The following is a 26,067-nucleotide window of genomic DNA, read 5'->3' as shown; positions in this document are numbered from 1 at the left end:
CAACGCTATCCCATCTTTAGGTGCACACCTTTTATGCAAAAACAGATCCACGAGCTGATGAGCATGAGCTGTGTGACTGTGTCTGCTCAAGAACCATGAGGCGGTTCCATCCCGGTTGCAGCTAGAGTAACCTGCGTTGGATTATTATTACTCCAACCGTACGCATTTATATGCGTAGGCATAACCCGTGGAGGTTGTATTCTCCTTCGTTAATTAGAACTAATAAGGCAGTGATGCGTTATCCTTGTCTAATTACTCGACGACAGTGAAGTGGAATTAATTGTCATGTTTCTATCATCGAACAATGGATGTACGTACTCCTCTAGAGGCTACAGCTCTTCTACGTCGCATGGAAACCAAAATATATCTCTTTGTGTGTGATTAGTTTTTATAGTGGGATTTTGCTATGTACTCCGATTACTACCTCCTTAGAGTTTCAACAAGTCACAAACCTTATTATTTATAGAATGCATAAAGAATTTTGAACTATCTCTAACGGTAACCCTTCAGGGGAAAAAATAACCTGACGATTATTGAGGGTCTTCAAAACCTGATGATACTAAGATATTCTATCAACCCACTGTCAAAAAATTACCGTCAGAGATGGAGTTTCAGTCTAGAAATCCATAGGCAAAAATCTATTTCTCTGTCGATCTATCCTTGATGGGATTTGCTTGTTGGTTGCCCAACGTAATTGATTTCTTTGATAGTTTTTTTCCTTTCCTCTTGAAGTTTTTTGTGCACATAGGGATAGTGCGGTTTCCAGTAGTGGTATGACAGTTTTGAAATTGCCATTTATGCTCCGTTCGCTTCGCTGAAAAGCCGGACTGAAAAATACTGTTCGCTAATTTGTTGTGAGAGAAAAACACTGTACCATGACTAATAAGTCAAAGATGTTAGAATCCGAGTTATTTTGGAATGTATTAGTTGTGTTCAGGCTGATAAGTTCAAGCGAACAGGGCCTAGTTTTTGTTGTTGGATAACTGTAGTTGCTAATCTAACTCATTCATATAATCATATGGAGGCAATTGTTTCTTCTTATATGTCTTTGGATTTGCTAGCAATGGCTGATAGATGAACTGATGATCTTTGTATAGCTACAATGGATTTAATTACCATATTGGTGTCAACTGAAAGTTTAGACCGTTGCATTTGAAACAGAAAATGCACGTGATTGTTATTCGGAGACATATTTGATTTGAGATTGTTGCTTGAAAACTATTTATTTATGCTAGTTTCTAGGTTATTTTCCGTGCCATTGTATCAAGGGGAGAATAAATAGATGATTAATTTGGTGTTGGTATGCCACCATGGAAATATTTTTCTTCTACGGTTTCTGGATAGCGACAAATATCACACATGATAGCAATTGGAAATCACCTTCTAAAGGCTTTCGCATTTTGAGTTGTAAATTTTCATAAACGCCTATTTACCCCCTCTCTTTTTTGAGGGAACAAATTTACAAGGGCACCTGAGCTTCGATCTCAAGACCTTCGAGAGCTAACCCCCACATACTAACCATGAGACATTGCAAGATTTTGTCTATTCACCCCCTCTAGGCGACATCTCGATCATTTCACAAATTAAATATCAATCCATTTAAGATAAACATCATATAGATCTTTGTCTCAAAGGGATAGAGCACAGGTTGTTGCTATTTTAATTGTTCATTATTAATCAACTGTGGCCAGTACTCGGTGTGATGCATCTGCTTACCTAATTCGATGGTAGTGAACAAGACTTGAGTGAGATGTGTTCTTCTAGGACGCGGTATGTCTGGAACTCTACAGAACCAAAAAGATGAACTTGTGGTCTTGCTCATGTGCTCTATGGTTGGAGCTCTCTCTCTCTTCGCGTGGAGGCCGCTGTCATTAGGTACAGCCAGTGGCGGAGCATGACTAAAAATTAGGGAGAGGGGGGGGGGGGGGTTGTTAAATTACCATTACAGATTTATTAGTGAGAAAGTAGCAGACTTGTAATATAATTTAAAATGATAGAACCATTACGAATTTAGTCTCAACTAAAATTTGATGCTAATATTAAACTAGTGCCATATTTGAGTATATCAGGTCCACGACTAAAAAACGAGAGAGAGGATTAGAAAATTCATCAATCACGCCAATTGAACATATCATGCAATCATGCCATTTCTGAGTAAGCTAGTGTCGGTGTTTCGAGTTGTCACTGACTAGTAAATTTCTAATATTGTGCGTCTGGCTTGGATGGTGTGCTAAGAGGACACGAGGTTTATACTGGCTCGGACAGAATATCCCTACGTCTAGTTCGTTGCTGCTGCTTGTGTTACTAGCACTGAAAGTTCGTAGTAGGGGTTACAAACGGTCGAGAGAGGGACATGTCCCAAGTCTCTGGTGAAAGGAGTGAACAGATGTCGAGAGCTCGGTCGCCTCTCAGCTGTGTGCTTGTGTGTTCTGATTGGTTCGGGGTTCGATGGATTCGAGTCCCTATCGGTGTGTTGTGTTGCGATGGTCCAATGCCTCTAATGGGAGGCCCTGCTTTCCCTTTTATAGGCAAAGGAAAAGCACGGGTTACAGTGGAGGAAGAGAGGAGAATGAGAGAGAAAGAGGGAGAAGAAGTCCTTCAGGATCGCCGGGTCCTTCTCCTTCATGCGGGCCCCACCGCCCCTGTAGATGTCAACAGGGACGGCTTCAAGTCGTGGTCCTATCCGTCACTGGTGCCATGCACATGCGTCATATGCCGGTCATGGCGCTCCACTCCGTCCTGGCGAACGTCATGGTGAACTGATGCGTCCGTCAGTGTTCGTACGGGGGTTAGGCAGAACAGCACCGCTACGCTCGACGCTGTTCTTGATGTGAATCCTCCGGTATGACCCGTCGAGGCCATGGGTTACATCGGGGCGTGACGGTCTCTTTCCTGGTGTCAGAGCTTTGACTCAGGCCCATACGCTTGGACCTGGAGTGGTTGGCGATGGTATGGGTCTTTGTCGGGCGAGGCGGAGCCCGTGGCCTCGGGGTCGGGCGAGGCGGAGCGCAAACCCAAGGGTCGGGTGAGGTGGAGCGCATACCCGAGGGTCGGGCGAGGCGGAGTGCTGACCCAAGGGTCGGGCGAGGTGGAGCGCGCACCCAAGGGTCGGGCGAGGCGGAGCCCGCGGCCTCGGGGTCGGACGAGGCGGAGTCCTCCCCTAGAGGCCGGGTGAGGCGGAGCGCAAACCCAAGGGTCGTGCGAGGCGGAGCACAGACCCAAGGATCGGGCGAGGCGGAGCGAATACCCAAGGGTCGGGCGAGGCAGAGCCCGCGGCCTCGGGGTCGGGCGAGGCGGAGCGCAAACCCAAGGGTCAGGCAATGCGGAGCGCAGACCCAAGGGTCGGGCGAGGCGGAGTACAGACCCAAGGGTCGGGTGAGGCACACCCAAGGGTCGGGCGAGGCGGAGCGCACACCCAAGGGTCGAGCGAGGCGGAGCCCGTGGCCTCGGGGTCGGGCGAGGCAGAGCATAAACCCAAAGGTCAGGCGAGGCGGAGCCCGCGGCCTTAGGGTCGGGCGAGGCGGAGCGTAAACCCAAAGGTGGGGCGAGGCAGAGTCCTCCCCCAGAGGCCGGGCGAGGCGAAGCGCAGACCCAAAGGTTAGGCGAAGCGGTGCCCTCTCCTAGAGGCCGGGCGAAGCGGAGCTTGCGCCCTTGACTATTCGGATGAGTCAATATTGATGGTTATTATCTCCTCCTCTTCGGGTACCTTAGTATTGGTCTCCGACCGGCTAGTATAGCATTTGAACATTGAGTAGTGTGCAGTCGCCGCCACTCATGGAGTCCCTGCCTCAGATGAGATGCAGACTTCACGTAAAGAAATACAGTCTTGCTAGAGCGGAGATGCAACATCTTTTCACTCAATCTTTCTTACTGGTACTGCAAAGTTATCTCGGATAAGGGGGGGCCGGAGCCCAGTTTGACCTCCACTGGGCTCCGCCAGTGGGTACAGCACACAACCTCCGAATCATTTTAATTTACTTTCGCAGAGATCAGATGATAGATTCTATCAGGGCACCATCTTTATCTGCACTCAAATTTAACCATGCATGGATTCCATGGAGAAGATTATTGTGGCTCAAATTCCTCCCAGAGTAACTGTCTCAGCTCACAGCAGAGGACAAAGGACAAAGGAGAGAACTCTATCTAATCCTCGCTCTCCAGTGAGAAACTAAACTAGACCATGCATATGTTGCACCCGAAGCAAGGCAACTAGCTAGTCGTTTTGTAAGATTTTTTTGTTACATGAGCAATGCCTTTGTGGTGTGTATCCAGCCATGGATCCTGTCCACTAGTTGCCGAGAATGAATCGTCTGGCACTCCTTTATTCTCCTGGTAGCTAGCGCGACGCTAGTGCCATTGCACCGGAAATTCTCCCGACGAGTCGTGGTCGTCGGTGAACGGTGACGGCGACGGCGACGACAGCGTCCTCCAGATCTTAACCGTCCCTAGCCTAGCTAGCTGTGGCCGGGATTAATTAGCACTGATCCACCACTACTCTTTGCTAGCCTAATCTACTACTAACTACGATTCCATCTTTAACACAAACACGTATGGGAAGTCCTGTCAGAAGTCGTTTAGAATCACAGATGCCAAAAAATTTCAACACCAGCAGGACACCCTTTTTCGGCGAATTTTGGCGAAAGTCCTGAGAATTGTTCGCTGAAAGCACATGATATGATCCAGTCAAGTTACCAGGTTCTGTTCTGCGCCTGCCGTGCTGGCGGTGTGATTAGCATGGGGATCTATTCCGGAATCCTCGTGGATAAGCAAAGCCAAGTGTCTCCTTCTCCTCTCCCTGCATGCAGCGCTTCAACGGAACGGATTCGGATGCTGTCCACACAAACCGCTACACCTTCTGACAAGTGGGCCTAGCCAGATCACGAGGTACCGGCCACACCGGCCCGCTGACAAGCGGGCCCACCACAGATCCCTTCTCCGCCTCCGGCCGGCAGCCTTTATAAGCGCGGGCGCGGCTCCGCCATTTTGGTTCCACTCCGTGCGCCTTGCTGGTGTGTCCTCGTGCAGCCTTGATTGGGCGCCTCGCTCGCTCGCTCGCTGATCCCAATTCCCACCGGTGACTGCGGCGGTTGCCGGCTGATAGAGTTGGCGCGGAGTGGGTGACGATGGCGTCGGAGCCGGTGGCGCGGGCGGTGGCGGAGGAGGTGGGGCGGTGGGGGAGCATGAAGCAGACGGGGGTGAGCCTGCGGTACATGATGGAGTTCGGCTCCCGCCCCACCCCACGCAACCTGCTCCTCTCCGCGCAGTTCCTGCACAAGGAGCTCCCCATCCGCTTCGCGCGCCGCGCGCTCGAGCTCGAGTCGCTGCCCTTCGGCCTCTCCAACAAGCCCGCCATCCTCAAGGTCCGCCTCGTTGGATGCCTCCCACGCTTCTCCCTGTCTCTGTCTCTGTCTCTGGTCTCTGTCTCCCAGAATTGATTTGGTTAGTTTTTACTCGGTACGTGTGTTTGATTGGGTGGCCATTCCCTTGTCGTGATTGTTAATTTGTCCTTGTTGCCCAGCTGGTGAATCCACAGGTTTGGCGCACCTCAGTTCATGATTCATCTGGGGTGGTCTTTCTTTTACATGAGATTCATTTGGGGTGCTTTTTTTTTATAGACTGATACGTATCTTTACTATTTGCCCCGCTGTGATTAGCTTTTGGTTTAGTTCCTAATGAACTGAAGCAGATATTAGCTTTTGGTTTAGTTCCTAATTAACTGAAGCAGATAGGGATCCTTAGCAGGATTTTAGTTCCGAATAATCCTGAAGAGGTGCTTCATTTATGGGTAGATGCTGCTTCTTTTTCCTTTTTGTTTGTAGGTCTGTTTCTTTCTATTCCACTCGTGGTCCAAATCATAGTATCTCATTCTAACTTGCCACTCGTAGATTTTAGCTTCGATTCCTAGTTCTTACGAAATTATAGTTGCATGTGTTGTAGGAACAATAAAAAGTTGTGATAAGAAGGAATCATTAATTCCTCCTTTTGTAAAAGTAAATTTTGAGAGATTCTTGCTTGCTGACTTGCTTACATTTTTTTTCGGTGATGAGTGGGGTTCTTCAACTCCTTTATCTAACTTCGTCAACGCAATATCTCAAGTCAGCAAAGAATGAGTATTTTATTAAGTCAGCAAAGAATGTGTATTTTATTAGTAAGGGATATTTCGTTAACTAGCTAGATGAATATTATTACCGATGTGACCATTCTGCTGTGGGAGTGGGACTGATGTTTGGTCTGTTAACCATTTCTTATTTGTTAATTAAGGTGCGGGATTGGTACTTGGACTCATTCCGCGACATCAGATACTTCCCTGAAGTGAGGAGCCGGAACGACGAGCTCGCTTTCACACAGATGATCAATATGGTCAAAATGCGGCACAATAATGTGGTTCCAACAATGGCTTTGGGAGTGCAGCAGCTGAAGAAGGAACTGGGCCACTCAAGGAAGGTTCCCTTTGAATTCGATGATCAGATCCACGATTTCCTTGATCGATTGTACATGTCAAGGATTGGCATCCGCATGCTGATAGGTTCGCAACCTTCAAACTGCTTTGTCAGGAGCTTAATTTATGAAGGGTAAAATCTACTGCCAACTTTGTTCTTGGCCAGTTTAGTTCTTGGATATGCTATGGTAAATATTCTCTTATATGCTATTTCTTTTTATAACAGTTACTGTACTAACATATACTACTTTTCCCCCTGAAAGCAGTATAGTAACATATCCAAAAGTTCACTGTAAATCTATCAAACTGAGCACACCTTTTTGGCCTCATTTATATGTTGCTAAACTATACTTTGGGATTTTTGGTCATGTAAAATATGATATGGTTTTAACTGAAACTGCATCTTCATGGCCCCATGTGTGGGGCCTAAGTCAAATGATTAATGGAAAGTTGAGCGTCTGTTGCTATTAGATATGTGGCCTGAGTTATTTGGACTTGATTAATTTCAGGGCAGCATGTGGCTTTGCATGATCCTCAACCCTCTGGTGTCATAGGCCTCATTAATACAAGATTATCCCCAATACAGGTGGCTCAAGCTGCTTGTGAAGATGCCCGTGCTATTTGTTTAAGGGAATATGGATCAGCTCCAGATATTAACATTTATGGTGATCCAAATTTTACATTTCCGTAAGTCCTGTAGTCTCTCGTAAGTTACCTTTATGGACTTGGATCTTTAGCGATTGTATCATTTTGTTTGCCAATGTGATGTCGTAAAATGTTTTTGGAATTCAATTTGGATGCCTCTTATAGATCACATAATTTGTCTGTGTACATTTTTATTGCGTCGTTGTTTTAGTCCTTTTAATTGGCTTACTCTTCGATGAGAAAAGCAAACAAATACAAAATATGAAACATTAGCTAACTTTTTGGCTTCATCAAATGCAGATATGTCACACATCACCTACATCTGATGTTATTTGAATTGGTGAAGAACTCTCTCCGTGCAGTGCAAGAACGGTATATGAATTCTGATAAAGATGTTCCTCCAGTTAGAATTATAGTTGCTGATGGAGAAGAGGATGTTACTATCAAGGTAGTAGTCTTTGTCATCACCTATCATGAATTGTTGGCAACATTCTAGCTACAGCTATTTATTAATGACAGTTGCAATTTGAAAATTTGTAAAGGCCAGCAAAACTTACGGAACTTCCACTGTCATTTGTCAAGTGCAATAGTATACTAATGAACTTAATGGAAATTTGCAAACTTCACTAAATTTGATGGAACTTCCGCTGACGTTTGCCACTGATATTTGATATATACTTTGCAGTACTATATTAGTTAATTGTAACTTAAATGAAGTCTGGTGCTACATATCATTCTTGATATGGCAGAGACTACATGTAAACTATAGCTAGTTTAAGTTTGTGGATCTATATGATACTATATGTATTGCTGTAAGAAAACTAAATTGTGCACAAAAGTGGTGCTGAAGTTTGAGTGCTTTCTAACGCAGGTTAGTGATGAAGGTGGCGGGATACCAAGAAGTGGCCTCCCAAGAATTTTCACGTATCTGTATAGCACTGCAAAGAATCCTCCTGAGCTAGATAGACCTAATTTCGGAGTAACTATGGCCGGATATGGTTTCGGGCTCCCAATCAGCCGGCTTTATGCTCGGTATTTTGGTGGCGACTTGCAAATCATCTCAATGGAAGGATACGGTATGGCCATATTTCACTTGATACAGTAAATAGCCAGTCAATCCAAGCGTTAAACAACTCAACCATGTTCTGCAGTCCGCATCAGAGTATCAGACATGGGAACATAACTACTGTTTCTATCCGTCGTGTAGGTACCGATGCTTACCTCCACTTGTCACGGCTGGGAGATTCAGAGGAGCCCTTGCCTTGACGACATATTCCCCCCGCCCCCCACCCCCCCACCCCCCACCCGACACCCACACCCACGGACCCACCCACACGCACACACCCCACCCAATACCACTCTTCTCTTGTAATTATGCTGCTCTTCTTGTAATCCAGTGCTGGTCTACGAATATTGTTCTAACAGGCCAGCTGTTTGTTCGCCGGGTCGTATTTGGCTTATAAGCCATGGCTTATCAGCCAACGAATAATATTTTTCTCTAATACCAAATCTACCAATAGTACTTTCGGCCATGACTTATAAGCCAAACCAGCCCAAACAAACGTGACGTTTATAGTCCCCTCGATTTCATCTTTCAGCTCTGCTGCATTTTGAACACAGCACTGCTACGTCCTGCTTACTTCTGCCATGTAGTATGATCTCTCTGCTGGCTTTCAGAAAAAAAGTACGATCCCTCCGTGGGCTTTCAGAAAACAGTATGATCCCTCTGCCTCCCAGAAATCAGCATGGTAAATGGGGAGAAGTGCTCTTGTCACGTTGTAGGGTCGAGATGACGGACTAGAGGAATAAATAGTTTTTTCTAAAATTAATCACGCTGGCTAAACGAAACAAATGCGGAATTGAAACTATCGATCTAGCCAAGACTACACCCCTCTATCTAAGTTCGCAAGCACCTTAAAAAGATCCTAAACAAGCAACTAAAGTGTCGGGCTAGCTAAAACTCACCTAACTAATTCTAGGAGTAAGGTCACACAAACCTATACTACTAGTACTTCAGCACGGGAGAGCTCCTACACAACTAGTAAGCAAAAGAACAAAGCTCCTAAGCTCACTAGCAATGCTCAATAACAAGGCAACTAATGTCAAATTAAAGAGCGCAAATTACTTAGCTACACAAACTAAGCAATATGACTAACAAGGTTACCAAAACCAAACTAGCCACATAAGGGAGCTACTTCTATGCTACACAAGCAAGAAGATAACTAGCAAGCTACACAAGCTAACTAATTACAAGAGCAACTACACAAGCACAATGTATGAAATGTAAAGACAACCTTGTGTAAAGGGGATGCAAACCAACAGAAAGACAAGGATGACATGATGAATTTTATCCTGAGGTTCACGTGCTTGCCAACACGCTAGTCCCCGTTGTGTCGATCGCTCACTTGGTGGTTCGACGGCTTATTGACATCACCCGCCAAGCCCATACGTTGGGCATCACAAGAACCTACCCACAAGTGAGGGTAACTCAATAACACGCTCTACTAGTGTTGCTCTTCGTGGCTCCGGCGGGGTGAGCCTGGTACCCCTCACAAATCCTTCTCCGGAGCACCGCATAATCTTCTTATGTGCTTCACGATGGAGAACTAGCCACCAAGCCGTCTAGAAGGTGGCAACCTCCAAGAGTAACAAGCACCACCGGCTTACAACTCGATCACCTAGTACCACTCGATGCAACCTCACGATGCAATCATACTCACTCGCAATCGGATGCAACCACTATGTGCTCAAGTGAGTTAGAGGCTCTCCTAGCCCTCCCCAAGCATGGACACTAAGTCCCAAGGGTGCTAAGCATGTGCCAAGGCCGGCCACACACTCCTTTTATAGCCCTAAGGGCTAAAATAGCCGTTACCTCCTTCATCCTGATTTCTGCGCACTAACCAGACTCAGTGATCGGACTCACCGTAGAGTTTGAATGTTACCGTTGGGCGCCAACGGCTCCCAACGTGCGCAGATGAACATCGCGTCCGATCACATGACTAGACCCTCCTTTTTCTAGTGTTCGGTCGCGAATAGAGAGGTTCTAGAGACGGTTTACATCGACCGGACGTGTCCGGTCATCACTGACTAGACTCGCCGCAGCGTCCGATCGCTTTCCCTCAGCGTTTCTAGTCCCGGAACAGAGGCACGGGCACGTCCGGTCGTGCCCTAGTGCTAGCGTCCGTTCGCAGCCCCAAAACAGCCCTCACAATAACACTGACCGGACTCTGTGATCTGACTCACAGGTGCTGACCGGACTCGCGTCCGGTCCAGCGTGCGGTCACTGAGGTTCGTCGCTAAAATGACTATAACTCTTAGCTCCGAAGTCCGATTTCGATGATCTTGGACATTTTGGAAAACTTATGCAGAGGGCTACACATCCCACATGCATACTTAATCCAAATCACAATGGATCAAAGTAGTATTCCAATCCAATAACCATCACTTCTCTTTTTCAACTCAAGTTTCTCCAAAACTTCTCTAACTTCTTTTCCTTTACAAATATGCCAACACCACCAAGTGTACACCATCATGTGCAAGTGTGTTAGCATTTTCTCAACCATTTTTGAAAGGATTAGTCACTCATTTCACCACGTCACTCGATCCTAGCAACGATGCAAAGTTAGATCACTCGAGTGGCACTAGATGACCGATATGCAAACAAGTTTGCCCCTCCTGATAGTACGACCATCTATCCTAAACCCAGTCATAAACTTCTCTACACACCTATGACCAGTGAAATGAAATGCCCTATGGTTATACCTTTGCCTTACTCATTTCATTCCTTCTCCTCCGATGCTGATGCAACACATGCACCAACCATATCACAAATGATATGATCCACTTCATATCATCATGTGACCTTATTGGTTCATGGATCCTGACCTCACTTGCTTTTCACCATTACCTTCATCCATCGGCGCCAAGTCTTGCTCAAGCTTCACCGCCATACGGTCCATTGCTTCAAAGCCTCCAACACGCCCTTCATGCTTGCAACCGGTCCATCAAGCCAAGTCTTGTCTTGATCTTCTCCATCTTAGTCACATGACTCAATGTCATGTCTCATATGCAATGAGCTTCTTCATCACATGTGTGAGCCTTTGCACCAAATCAAGCCATCTCCCCTCCATGACATAGGTTGCTCACACATGATATACCTATGGACTAATCACCTATGTATCTCATATTTAAACACATTAGTCCACCTAAGTTGTCACTCAATTACCAAAACCAAACAAGGACCTTTCACACGCCCCTTGGTCACCGGCAATCGCCGATTGTAACATCCTAGATGTTAGAAAGCAGTTAAAACTTGATCATGAGCATCATCAAGCATGATCACTAAGTGTCATGTCAGTTGTGCATTTTAAGTTTCAAATTGTTGCATTCATATGTTGCATATATGGTGTTTCATGTGTTGCATCAAGTGATGGCAATGTTAGGGATTAAGAAACTTTGTGAATTTAAATATGTGAATTTGCTTAAATAATTAAAATTTGGTTAAAATAGACTTTGTTGTTTAAAGAATGCTCTTGAATGTGGAATGAAAGATTGATCATGTTTCTAAATCAAATATGGTTAAATTGAGCTCAAAGATTGAATTCAAAGCTGATTTTCAAACTTAGCAGGTTCTACTTGTCCTTGGATATCGGTTTTAAAGTTCAAACTTTGGTGAATTAATAAATGAAATTTCATAAATAAAATTTGTCCAAACCTTGTTCCATTGCTTGATGCTAGGTTTGGGCTATGATAATGTTTAATTAGTTGATAAGTTTGATAGATGGTTGATCACTAATAAAATCCCAAAGTTTACTAACCGAAACTATTTTTGAAAACCTTAACTGAACCTAGTTTTTCAGTTTTGATGTACCCTAGTTCCTTGCTCTAGATCTCTCAATTCAATGAGAATTAGGACTCGAGCCTGTAAGCAATGTTGGAGCCCTCACCAAGGTGAACAACTTTGGTTTTTGGAGTTCATCGAGTTGCTGTTTGGATTCAAGAGAAAATTGAAGAGGAAGGGGTGTTGTCAGGCGACTACAGTGCCATCACCGACAGCAGGCGGTCAGCCTGCTTGCTGCCGCCACCGCCCTAGTGCCACGCTCATGCATGTCTCCACGCAACTGCCTGCGTGGCAAGGCGAAGCAGATGCTGGCAAGCCTAGAGAACCCGGCCGTGTCCACTTAAGCCAGTACCACCGACGCTCGCCTCTCCTTTCCTTCTCCTGCTCGTCGTCGGTCAGCTCTAAAAGCTCTAGTTTAGTTTTGGGAATTGATGAAACTCTAAGTGCTAACCTAGTTTATCAAAGTGATTATGAGATAGGTAGCACTACTCCAAGTGGTGAAGCAAATGAAAATCATGACATAATGATGGTAATTCCATGGTGATGATCAAGTGCTTGGACTTGGAAAAGGAGAAAGAAAAACAAAAGGCTCAAGTCAAAGGTATAAATGGTAGAAGCTTTTTCGTTTCGTTGATCAAGACACTTAGCGAGTGTGATGACATTTAGGTTTGATAGCCGTACTATTAAGAGGGATGAAACTCGTATTGAAATGTGGTTATCAAAGTGCCACTAGATGCTCTAACTTATTGCATATGCATCTAGGATCTAGTGGAGTGCTAACCCCCTTGAAAATGTTTGTGAAAATATGCTAACACACATGCACAAAGGTGATACACATTGTGTTCTTGGGAGCAAGGGTAAGAAACTTCACCGGTGGAGTGTCCACCCGTAGTGTGCGGATAGTCCGACGGTGCCACCGGTGTCCTATATAGAAAAGATAGGGTTTCACAGAGTACACCGGACACTGGTCTCAACTGGACTAGAGTGTCCGGTCAGTGGAAGCAATGAAGACATTGGCATCGGTCTTTGATCGGACGGTAGGTCACTTTGTGACTGGACGCTGGCTGGTAGCGTCCAGTCCCACTAACGTGGCAGTGCACAGAGAAGACCATGAGTGACCAGATGTTGGGCGAGTCTAGTCAGGCATGACCGAACGCTTCTAGTCACGAATAGAACCTTACTGGAAACCACGAGACACTGAGGTCCTATGCCCGGTCACCTCAAAGCAGCACATCCGATCACAATTTAAATGTACTGATGACCGTTGGGATTGGGTGATCAACGTTTGAAGCAGGTGCCATGTGGCATGCATCGCGTGACCGGACGCTGGGGTTCATCGTCCGGTCAATCTGATCGGTGCGTCCGGTCGCCTTGATTTTTAGTAGACTGAGCTTCTATTTAAGCCCTATGGCAGGCTCAAGCTCACTCTCTTGGCCATTGGCATTAACATAACAACCTTATGAGCTTAGCCAAAGCCCTTCCACTCATCTCCATCATTGATTCATCATCTTTGTGAGATTGAGAGTGAATCTAAGTGCATTGCTTGAGTGTTTGCATCTAGAGGCACTTGGTGTTCATGTTTGGCTGTGGGATTTACTTGTAACTCTAGGTGGTTGCCGCCACCTAGATAGCTTGGAGCAGCGAGGATCATCGAGTGGAGGTTGGTGATTGTGTCTGACTCCGATCGTGGTGATTGTGAGGGGTTCTTGACCTTTCCCAAGTGGAGAGCCAAAAGGTACTCTAGTACATTGCTCGTGGCTTGTGTGATCCTCATCTTGTGTTAGTTGTGCAGCACCCTATTGAGGGTTTGGCGTGTGATGCCAATTAGCTCATGAACCTCCAAGTGAGTGAATCGCCATAATGAGGACTAGCTTGCCCGATAAGCAAGTGAACGTTGATAAAAAAATCATTGTGTCATCATTTGATTCCGAGGTAATTGGTCTTCATTGGTATTCATTCTTGTGATTGATTGGTTCACTCCTCGACTTGGCAGTATTACCATCTTGCTCACTCTCTCTACATTATCGCAAACTAGTTATCAAGCTCTTTAGTGTAGCTAGTTGTGAGAGCTTGTTAGTTTGGTTAGTGTGGCTCTTTAGTTAGCCTTTGAGAGCACACTAACTTAGTGTAGTGACTTAGCTATTGTGTGGATAGAAACTATATAAACTAGAATTATGGTAGGTGGCTTGCAATTTTAGTAGGCTAGCGCAACACTTGTTTCATCTCATAATTGTCTAACCGGTTTGCTAAGTGTTGTTATAGAAATTTTTAATAGGTTATTCACCCCCCCTCTAGCCATTAGGACCTTTCAAGTGGTATCAGAGCCGAGGTCCTGTGATTTGAGGCTTAACAACATTTGGTGTAAAAATGGCTCAAATCAACAACACCAAGAAGCCACCCCAATTTGATGGCTCAAACTATCCCTATTGGAAGGCTAAGATGACAACTTATATCAAGTCAATCAATAGAAAGATTTGGAAGGTGGTGGAGACCAAGATTGAGATTGATGATGAAGAGGCTCCCACCGCCGCCGAAGAAATGCTACTCTAAAATAATGACATTGCTCTTAGTGCTATCCATGATGCTTTGAATGAGAGAACATTTGAGCAAATCAAGAACATTGAGAGAGCTCATGAGGCATGGAAGAAATTGGAGGAATCATTTGAGGGCACTCAAGCCATAAAGGGTGCAAAGGTATACATTCTCAAAGAGAAGTTTGCAAGCTTCAAGATAAAGGAGGATGAGAGTATGCTAGAGATATTCCATAGGCTTCAAGTGCTTGTCAATGATCTCAAAGCACTTAGAGAAGAGGTGAAGGACAAGGACTTCTCCCACAAGTTCTTAAGATGCTTACCTTCAAGATTTGGCACATTGGTCACTATTCTTGTAAGGAGTGGTTTGGACACCATGACACCAAACCAAGTGTTGGGAGATATAATGACCGATGATACATATAGAGATGATGATGAGAAGGAAGAAAAGAAGGAGAAGAAAGATGAGAAGAAGGATGAGAAGAAGAAGAAGAGCATGGCATTCAAGACCACATCATCCAAGGGCAAGCCAAAGCAAGATACATCAAGTGAAGATGATGGTTCATGGGATGATAATGACGGTGAGAAGATGGCTCTCTTTGTCAAGAGATTTAGCAAGTTCATGATGAAGAAGGGCTACCATGCTAGAAGGAAGAAATCTTCATCCAAGAACAAGGAAGAGTCAAAAAGGTGCTTCAATTGTGGAAGCAAAGATCATCTTATTGCTCAATACCCATACAATAGTGACAAAGATGATGACAAGAAGAACAAGAAGATGGAAAAGAAGAAAAAGAAAGAGAAGAATGACAAGATGACCTTTAAAAAGAAGGGTGGTTCATATGTGGTCACTTGGGATAGTGATGCTTCTTCAAGTGATGATGATGATAGTAATGATGACAAGACCACCAAGAAGAAGGCACTTGCAAGCATTGCTATCAATGAGAAGTATTCTCTCTTTGACACACCATCATGCTTCATGGCTAAGGCCACTAAGGTACAAACTTATGATGATGAAAGTGATGAGGAACATGATAATGAAAATAATAGTGATAGTGATGATGATGATGAACCTACTAAAGATGAATTATTTGACATACTAAAAGATGCTAAAGAACACTTTAACATTAAGAGAAGGGAATGCAAGAGCTTAAATAAGGAAGTAACAGCCGTTAAGCAAGCCCTTGATGAGCTCAAAGCAACTCATGAGAGGCTAGAGGAAGCCCATGAGAAGCTTGGCAAGGCTCACAAGAAGCTTGAAAAAGCTTATTCCTCTTTGCTTAATGAACAAAATGAGAAGAAGCATGTTGAGACTTGTGATGTAGGCTTAACTTGTGTTATAATTGATGAATCATTATCTATGCCTACCATTGTTACTCCCACTAACCCTTCTTGTAGTACTTCTACTCCCACCTCATCTAGTAGTGATAGTTTCACTTGTGATGCCTCACTAATGGTTGAGAATGAGAACCTCAAGAAGGAGGTCAATAAGCTCACTCACACCTTGGCTAAGACCTATGGTGGTGAGGACCGCTTGCTTATGTGCTTGGGTAGCCAAAGAGCTTCTCTCTACAAAGAGGGATTGGGCTACACCCTCAAGAAAGGCAAAGCGGCCTTTGCTCCTTACAAGACTAGTTTTGTGAGGAACAATGGTCGGTTTTGTACTAATTGCAAGCAAGTTGGTCATACAGAGTAAAAGTGTATGAATAAGAAGTCACATGCTAATGTATCCTCCATTAAACTTGATTCTTTCTATATGCTTACCAAGGGTGCAAATGGTATAAAGGCTAAGTTCATTGGTAAACCATGGATGGGCTCAAAAAAGAAAGCTATTTTGGTACCAAAGAGCTTGGTCACAAACCTTCAAGGACCCAAGTAAGTTTGAGTACCTAAAAGAACTAATCTTCTTTTGTAGGTCAATTACAAAACCGGAGGAAGGCATTGGGTTCTTGATAGTGGGTGCACTCAACATATGACTGGTGATGCAAGAATGTTTAACTCAATCAACACCAATGGCATTGATGGTTATGATAGTATCATGTTTGGTGACAATGGCAAAGGCAAGGTCAAAGGACTTGGTAAGATTGCAATATCCAATGACATGAGCATTTCAAATGTGTTGCTAGTAGAGAGCTTGAACTTCAATTTGCTATCCGTGGCTCAATTGTGTGATCTTGGATTCAAATGCATATTTGAGGTAGATGATGTAGAGATCATAAGTGTAGATGGCTCTAATTTGATCTTCAAAGGCTTTAGATATGAGAATCTATACTTGGTTGATTTCAATGCTAGTGAAGCTAAATTATCTATATGTTTGTTCACTAAGTCTAGCATGGGTTGGTTATGGCATAGAAGGCTTGGTCATGTTGGAATGAAACAATTGAATAGATTGGTTAAGCATGACTTGGTTAGAGGCTTGAAAGATATTATGTTTCAGAAGAATAAGCTTTGTAGCTCTTGTCAAGCCGGCAAACAAGTTGGAAACACCCATCCTAAGAAAAGCATAATGAGCACTAATAAAGCATTTAAGTTATTGTACATGGACTTGTTTGGGCCAACATAATGCACTAGCATCGGTGAAAACAAATTTGGCTTTGTGATTGTGGATGACTACACTAGATACATATGGGTATTCTTTCTAGTGGACAAAAGTGATGTGTTTGCAACATTTAAATCATTTGTCAAGGGCATTCACAATGAGTTTGAAACAACCATCAAGAGAGTTAGAAGTGACAATGGTAGTGACTTCAAGAACACTAGAATTGATGAGTTGTGTGATGAATTTGGAATTAGACATCAATTCTTGGCCAAGTACACTCCACAATCAAATGACCTTGTTGAGAGAAAGAATAGAACACTCATTGATATGGCAAGGTCTATGCTTAGCAAGTACAATGTGAGTCAATCTTTTTGAGCCGAAGCTATCAACACGGCTTGCTATTATAGCAACCGCCTCTATTGTCACCCATTGAAAGAGAAGACACCATATGAGCTCTTTAATGGTAGAAAGCCTAATATTGCATATTTTTGGTCTTTGGTTGTAAATGCTATATCTTGAAGAAATGCACTAGATTGGGCAAGTTTGACAAGAAATGTGATGAAGGATTCCTTCTTGGATACTCAACTACTAGCAAGGTATATAGAGTTTGGAATTTAGATAGTGGTACTCTTGAGGAAGTTCATGATATTGAATTTGATAAAACCAAGAGTTCACAAGTAGAAAATGAGAACTTGGAAGATGTTAGAGGCATTCAACTTTCAAATGCCATGAAGAACATGAATATTGGTGAATTAAGGCCTAGGCAAGTGAATGATGATGAAGATGATCAAGTGCAAGTGCTCTCTAACTCAAATGTGCAAGATGATACAAATCAAGCTAGTACAAATGGCTCTCATGACAATAAACAAAATCAAGTGGCTAGTACATCATCTCAACCCAATGATCAACTAAGTGCAAGCAATCATGTTCCAATCCTCCAACCAACAAATATTGCAAGGGGTCATCTATTGGATACTATCATTGGTGATATTTCTAGAGGTGTACAAACAAGATCAAGATTGGCTTCATTTTGTGAGCATTTCTCATTTGTGTCATCTATTGAACTAAAGAAGATAGATAAATCATTGAAGGATGTTGATTGGGTGAATGCTATGCATGAAGAATTGAATAACTTCATAAGAAATCAAGTATGAGAATTAGTAGAGAGACCAAAGGGACACAATGTGATTAGAACCAAATGGGTCTTTAGAAATAAGCAAGATCAAGATGGGATAGTAGTAAGGAACAAAGTAAGATTGGTAGCACAAGGATATACACAAGTTGAAGGTCTTGACTTTGGAGAAACATATGCCCTAGTTGCTAGATTGGAAGCAATTAGAATCTTGCTAGCATATGCTTGTGTCCACAACATTAAACTCTATCAAATGGATGTTAAGAGTGCATTTCTCATTGGTTACATCAATGAAGAAGTATATGTTAAGCAACCGCTCGGTTTTGAAGATGACAAGAAGCCCGACCATGTGTTGTGACATCCGACCCAGTTTGGAATTTGGCCCATAGTGGCCCATATGCAAGTTAATGAGATATTGTGGAGAGTTTAGTCCCACCTTGGTTGTTAAAGGTGGGATAGACTAATATATAAGGCTTCTAGAGTCCATCCCACCATCCTTGGCTTAATCCTTTTACGTGAAGCGAGGACGAAAGCGTAAGTGAGATGGTGGTAGGTGTGGTTCGCTCAGCGTGTAGAGTAGATTTGAGCCATTTGGTCTCTGGGACGTTACAATTGGTATTAGAGCCGACCTTCGTGGCCACGGGCGCGTGCAGGCTAGGGGTGTGGACATGGGGTTCATTGCACGTGTAGGCCCTGTAGGGTGCACGGCATGGCACATGTGCCGGCACTGGGCACACGGTTGCATGTGCTAAGATGGAACGTTCCTGGTCATTGTTTGCCCGGTTGTGGGTGTGTTGGGCCGATGAGGATGTCGGTTCCTTTAAGGGGTGGGTGTGTTGGGCCGATGAGGATGTCGGTTCCTTTAAGGGGGGGGGGTGTATGTGACATTCGGCCCAGTTTGGAATTTGGCCCATAGTGACCTATATGCGAGTTAATGAGATATTGTGGAGAGTTTAGTCCCACCTTGGTTGTTAAAGGTGGGATAGACCAACATATAAGGCTTCTAGAGTCCATCCCACCATCCCTAGGTTAATTCTTTTATGCAAAGCACGGACGAAAGCGTAAGTGGGATGGTGGTAGGTGTGGTTCGCTCAGTGTGCAGAGTGGATTTGAGCCGTTTGGTCTCTGTGACGTTACATGTGTACAAGTTGAAGAAGGCATTATATAGCTTAAAGCAAGCAACTAGAGCATGGTATAAGAGATTGAGAGACTTCCTACTCTCTAAAGGGTTCATGATGGGCAAGTTGACACCACTCTTTTTATCAAGAAGATTAAAAAAGATTTATTTATGTTGCAAATCTATGTTGATGACATCATATTTGGATAAACCAATCAAGACTTTTGTGAAGAATTTGGAAAGTTGATGGCTAATGAGTTTGAGATGTCCATGATTAGAGAGTTGAGTTACTTTCTTAGTCTTCAAATCAAGCAATTGAAGAATGGTACATTTGTGAGTCAAGGCAAGTATATCAAGGACATGATCAAGAAGTTTGGCATGAGTGATAGCAAAGCCATTAGTACACCAATGTGAACAAATGGCAACTTGGATAGTGATGCAAGTGACAATATGGTGGATCAAAATTGTATCGGTCTATGATTGGAAGCCTACTCCATGTGACTGCATCAAGGCCGGATGTCATGTTTAGTGTGTGCATGTATGCAAGATTTTAAGCCTCGCCAAGAGAAAGTCTTTTGAAGGCTACAAAGAGAATATTAAGATACTTAAAGCATACACAAAATGTTGGTTTGTGGTATCCCAAAGGAGCAAAGTTTGAGCTAGTTGGTTACTCCGACTCGGATTATGCGGGGTGAAAGGTTGAAAGAAAGAGCACCTCGAGTATATGTCAACTGTTGGGAAGATCACTTGTTTTATGGTCATCAAAGAAGTAAAATAATGTTGCATTATCAACCGCCGAAGTCAAATACATATCCGCCGGTAGTTGTTGTGCACAAATACTTTGGATGAAGACCACTTTGAGTGACTTTGGAATCAAGTTCAAGAAGTTGCATTGCTATGTGACAATGAGAGTGCAATCAGTCGACCAACAATCCGGTTCAACATGCAAGAACAAAGCACATTGACGTCCACCACCATTTTATAAGAGATCACCAACAAAAAGGGGACATTTGCATTGAGAGTGTTGGCACCGAAGATCAACTTACCGATATATTCACCAAGCCATTGGATGAGAAAATGTTTTGCAAGCTAAGGAATGAGTTGAACATATTGGATTTCTCAAATATGTGTTGATGCACCCCTTACACTTATATGGCATGCCTCTCCTTCGAGCAATCCAAGGTAAAAGTTGATTGGTATGTCATATATCCTTGCTAAGGACATGTTTAGTGCATCTAGTCATCTCTCACATTAAATAGGCTCATTCATGAAAATAAAATGATTTTAATGATTGTATGGTACCACTATTGCTTCTATGCTTATTTTGGTCTAGTGGTAGCATATGGCATGTTTGTGAGCTTGTAAACCTAATGTTTGATCTAGAAAATGAGCTATAAGTGTTTAACTCAACATGGTACAAGATAACCCTTATTTGGAGGTTTGAATAAGCTTGTCCTTGAATCAAACTGAGTTAAATGTCTTTGGCAAGTATTCTAGATTAAACCAAATTTGGGAAAATGATCATCACCCTATTGATTGACATTGATAATCTCAACCTATCTCTATTTTGAACCTTTGTGGTCATTGATAACAAAGAGAGAGAGAAACAAAGATATTAGTGCTATGGGGAGAAATAGAAATAGTGTACTAAGATAGTGAAAAGGGGGGAAGAAATAAAGATATAAGTGATAGGGGGAGAATTTCACATAGGGGGGGGGGGAATATGACAAAGGATGGGGATCAATTAAAATTTTGAGCACACAAGTAGGGGGAGCAAGCTCATGAACTTGTATGGTGTATTTGAATGTGCATTTCATATGTTTGCTTGCATGGCAAAAGTTTTTAAATTTCAATATCCATGTTTGTATGGTGTATGCTAGTTGTAGGTTTAAATGATGAAATGAAAAACTAGCATGCATAGATTAAGTAACTAGACTCATGCTCACATTATGAAAACTAGACCCTTACTTCTAATGTTGATCTCATGGGGTATTCTAGTTTTTATGTATGTCTAGTTACTAATGGTGCTAAGGATGATATATTGGTGCACTCCGATTGGTATCACGCTTCAAAGGTCCATCTTCTATACCTTAGCATCATTGGGTAGATATTGACTCCTATATTTCCTATCTAAGCATATGTGCAACCTACAATCCAAACTCTTAGCACATATGTAGGGGCAGAAATTGCTACCATTTGGGGTTCATGAAACTTGTCCACATCCTTTTACACATGGTAAAAAATGCTTGGGCAAGCAACATGGATTTAATTGAATTTTAATTTATATCTTTGTAAAAGGGGTGTCATTAATTACCAAAAAGGGGGAGATTGAAAGCTCTAGTTTGGTTTTGGTGAATTGATGAAACCCTAAGTGCTAACCTAGTTTATCAAAGTGATTATGAGATAGGTAGCACTACTCCAAGTGGTGAAGCAAATGAAGATCATGACATAATGATGGTAATTCCATGGTGATGATTAAGTGCTTGGACTTGGAAAAGGAGAAAGACAAACAAAAGGCTCAAGTCAAAGGTATAAATGGTAGGAGTTTTTCATTTCGGTGATCATGACACTTAGCGAGTGTGATCACATTTAGGTTCGATAGTCGTACTATTAAGAGGAGTGAAACTCGTATCGAAATGCGGTTATCAAAGTGCCACTAGATGCTCTAACTCATTGCATATGCATCTAGGATTTAGTGGAGTTCTAACATCCTTGAAAATGTTTGTGAAAATATGATAACACACATGCACAAAGGTGATACACATTGTGTTTATCACTTTGGAGCAAGGGTAAGAAACTTCTCCGGTGGAGTGTCTGCTCGTAGTGTGCGGATAGTCCAACGGTGCCACAGGCGCCCTGTACAGAAAAGACAGGGTTTCACAAAGTGCACCGGACGCTGGTTTCAACTGGACCAGAGCGTCCGGTCAGTGGAAGCAGTGAAAACGCTAGCGTTGGTCTTCGACCAGACACTAGGTCACTTTGTGACCGAATGCTGGCTGGTTGCGTTCGGTCCCACTGATGTGGCAGTGCACAGAGAAGACCGTGAGTGACCGGACACTGGGCGAGTCCGGTCGTAAATGGAACCTTACTGGAAACCACCGAACATTGAGGTCCTGCGTCCAATCACCTCGAAGTAGCACGTCCAGTCATAACTTTAATGTACTGATGACCATTGGGAGCGAGTGTCGACGAAATATGGTCGGCAGTCTACCTAGGGGTATGCCCAAGGTAGTAGATTATCGGCAGACAGATGCGCAAGCTCCAAACAAGACGGTGACGCAAGACACTGATGTTCTCACGTGACGCAAGACGGTGGATGACCTGGTCGAGGAATGCAACGGCTTTCTCTGAGGATGCCTGTACTAGAGGCATGTATTCTATCCACTTAGAAAACTTATCAATTAGCACGAAGACGCATGTAAATTTCCCAGGAGCTGGTTTGAAAGGCCCGATCATGTCCAGTCCCCAGCATGCAAAGGGCCAGGAAGCTAGAATCGTCTGGATCTCATGTGCTGGTACGTGGATTCTCTTGGAGAAGAACTGACAACCTTCACAGCGGCGGACTAGCTTCTCTGCGTCGGCCACTGCTGACGGCCAATAGAACCCTGCTCGGAAAGCCTTACCGACCAGTGTTCTTGAGGCCGCGTGGTTGCCGCAGGAGCCGGAGTGGATTTGATCTAGGAGGTGCTTGCCTTCCTCCTGGGTTATACATTTCATCAAGATTTCCTCCTTAGCGTTTTTGCGCCATAACTTGCCATCGACGATTAAATACTGCTTACTACGACGCATCAGGCGCTCATTTTCTGTTCGATCGATATAACCGCTACCATCTGTCAAGTACTTGATGAAAGGCGTTCTCCAGTCCGGCTCTTGAGTGGTCGGAAGCGGCTCGGTTGTGCTCGGCACTGGAACCGTAGCCACTAATTGCTGGTCTGAAACTTTGTCGGTCATTGAATCTTCGTCTTCAATGGAAGGCGTGAGCAGGTCTTGGACGAATACGCCATGTGGGATTTTGGCTCGGGATGATCCTAATTTTGACAGCGCATCCGCTGCCTGATTCTTGTCCCGGACCACGTGTATGTACTCGATGCCATAGAACCTGCCTTCCAGCTTTCTTATAGATTTGCAATATGCGTCCATCTTTTCGCTGGTCGTGTCCCAGTCCTTGTTGAGTTGGTTGATGACCAGAGCCGAATCTCCGTAGACATAGAGACGTTTAACTCCAAGCTCAACCGCGATGCGTAGACCATGCAGGCATGCTTCGTACTCGGCGGCATTATTAGATGCCGGGAAATAAATTCTGAGGACGTACCGAAGCTTTTCCTTGGATGGTGATACGAAAAGAACTCCTGCTCCTGCACCGTCAATGTTGAGAGAACCGTCGAAGTACATCGTCCAACGTTTGTCGGATCCCGGAGAGGCGGGAGTGCTTAAATCTGTCCACTCGACGATGAAATCGACGAGTGCCTGAGACTTGATTGTAGTACGGCTTGCAAATTCCAAGGAAAGGGGGCATAGCTCCATTGCCCATTTGACGATGCGTCCGTTTGCGTCCTTATTGCGAATAATGTCCCCCAAAGGATACTCGGTCATGACCACCACACGATATCCGTCGAAGTAATGTCTCAACTTTCGGGATGTTATCAGTATGGCGTAGAGCAGTTTCTGAATCTGTGGGTACCTGGTCTTGGATTCGTTGAGTACCTCACTAATGAAATAAATTGGCCGCTGTACCTTGTAGGCGTGGCCCGGCTCGTCACGTTCGACCACCAGTGTAGTGGAAACCACCCGATCGGTTGCCGCAATGTAAAGTAGGAGAGTTTCGTCTTCTCTGGGAGCAGTAAGTACCAGAGGTGACGTGAGGTATTGTTTCAGCTGCATGAAGGCAGCGTCTGCTTCCTCCGACCACTCGAACTTTTCGGACGCTTTGAGCAGTTTGAAGAACGGTAGTCCTTTTTCTCCTAATCTTGATATGAAACGGCTTAGAGCAGCCATGCAGCCGGTGAGCTTCTGGACATCCTTCACCTTTTTTGGAGGCTTCATGTCTAGAACAGCCTTGACTTTCTCCGGGTTAGGGCGTATGCCGTCGTAACTGACGACGTTGCCGAGCAATATGCCAGAAGGGACACCAAAGATGCACTTCTTTGGGTTTAATTTCCATTGGAACGTATTAAGGGCTGCGAAGGTGCGTTCCAGATTGTCAACAAGGGTATATGCTTCCTTGGTTTTGACAACTACATCATCGACGTAAGCCTCGACGAGGCCGTCTTTTATCTCGTCGTTGAGGCAGGCCTGTATAGCGCGTTGGTAGGTAGCACCGGCGTTTTTGAGCCCGAACGACATAGTTGTGTAGCAGTAGGCGCCGAAAGGCGTGATGAAAGATGTCTTGATCTGGTCGTCCTTTTTGAGAGCGATCTGGTGATAACCAGAGTAGCAATCAAGAAAGGAAAGCAGCTCGCAACCGGCGGTTGAATCTACGACCTCGTCTATGCGAGGTAAGCCAAAGGGGTCCTTAGGGCAGTGTTTGTTAAGATCAGTGTAATCAACGCACATTCTCCATTCATTATTCTTTTTGCGTACAAGAACCGGGTTGGCTAACCATTCCGGATGATACACTTCTTTGATAAATCCGGCCGCCAAAAGCCGTGTAACTTCTACCCTAATCGCCTCCTTCTTGTCGCGAGCGAAACGTCGTAGCTTCTGCTTGATTGGTTTGGCTTTGCTGTTGACATTTAAGGAGTGCTCAATCAAGTCCCGAGGTACACCGGGCATGTCGGAAGGTCTCCATGCAAACACATCCACGTTGCCCCTCAAGAACCTGACGAGCGCGTTTTCCTATTTGGGATCTAGGTCGGCCCCGATGAGGGCCGTTTTGCTGGGATCGCCCTCGACCAGCTGGATCGTCTTGTGCTCCTTGGATCTGATGTTCTTGCGCGGAACCTCGAGCTCTGGGATCTCCAGGTGGTCGGTCGGGGTTTTCTTAGCATCGAGAATGGTCTCGGCCATGCGAATAGAGAGGTCGTGGGCCTCTGCTATTTTGAAGCTGTCGTCCTCGCAGGTGTAAGCTGCGTATACGTTGCCCCTGAGGGTTAAAACTCCTTTCTCAGTAGGCATCTTGAGCACTAGATACCTATAATGAGGTATGGCCATGAACTTGGTGAGCGATGGGCGACCAAGAATAGCATGGTAGGTGCCGTCGAAATCGGCGACCACGAAGTTGACGTAGTCGGTGCGGAAGTGGTCCGGAGTCCCAAACTGCACCGGTAGCGTGATCTGCCCGAGAGGTGTGGAGCTCTGTCCGGGGAGAATGCCCCAGAACTGTGCCTCGTACGGCTTCAGGTCCGCCTGGGCTATTTTCAGAGCAGGCAGGCTGTTCTTGAACAGTATATCAATGGAGCTGCCGCCGTCGATCAGTACCCTGTCGAATTGAACCTTGTTGATGCAGGGATCGAGGACCAGGGGAAAACGCCCTGGCTCGGGTATGGCGGCCCATTGGTCTTTCCTGCTGAAGTAGATTTCACGGTGAGACCATGGAGGAAGCCGCGGATCGGTGAGAAGGTTGTCGGTGTTTGCCACGTTCAAGCAAGCGCGGGCGAGCAGCTTGCGTTCTCGTTTGGTCTCAATGGACACCTTGCCGCCGATGATGGTGTGCACGCGACCAGTCGGCTTGACGTATTTATGACGAGGATCTGCATCGTCGTCGTCGTTGTCCTCATTGCGCTGTTCCCCCGCGTCGTTAGGCTTGTCGGACGTATCCGGAGCCTGTTGACGCGTGTAGATAGTTTTGAGGACGCGGCAATTCTCCATGGTGTGGTTTGACTTAGGAT

The 26,067-nt window shown here is 44.6% G+C and overlaps 1 protein-coding gene across 1 annotated transcript; it reads left to right on the top strand.

Annotated features, from left to right (window-relative positions):
• Window positions 1-4,988: 4,988 nt before the first annotated feature.
• On the top strand, window positions 4,989-8,497 carry LOC136550461 (pyruvate dehydrogenase (acetyl-transferring) kinase, mitochondrial-like). The gene is made up of 6 exons (XM_066542042.1): window positions 4,989-5,360; window positions 6,262-6,526; window positions 6,949-7,126; window positions 7,385-7,532; window positions 7,956-8,160; window positions 8,292-8,497. The coding sequence occupies exons 1-6, from the start codon at window positions 5,124-5,126 to the stop codon at window positions 8,348-8,350; spliced, it is 1,092 nt and encodes a 363-aa protein (XP_066398139.1). The 5' UTR covers window positions 4,989-5,123; the 3' UTR covers window positions 8,351-8,497.
• Window positions 8,498-26,067: the final 17,570 nt, after the last annotated feature.

This window comes from Miscanthus floridulus, chromosome 4 (genome assembly GCF_019320115.1).
Source record: "Miscanthus floridulus cultivar M001 chromosome 4, ASM1932011v1, whole genome shotgun sequence".
Classification (NCBI taxonomy): Eukaryota; Viridiplantae; Streptophyta; class Magnoliopsida; order Poales; family Poaceae; genus Miscanthus; species Miscanthus floridulus.
The sequence above is the reverse complement of the archived record's forward strand: the minus strand, read 5'-3'. Positions and strand labels throughout refer to the sequence as shown.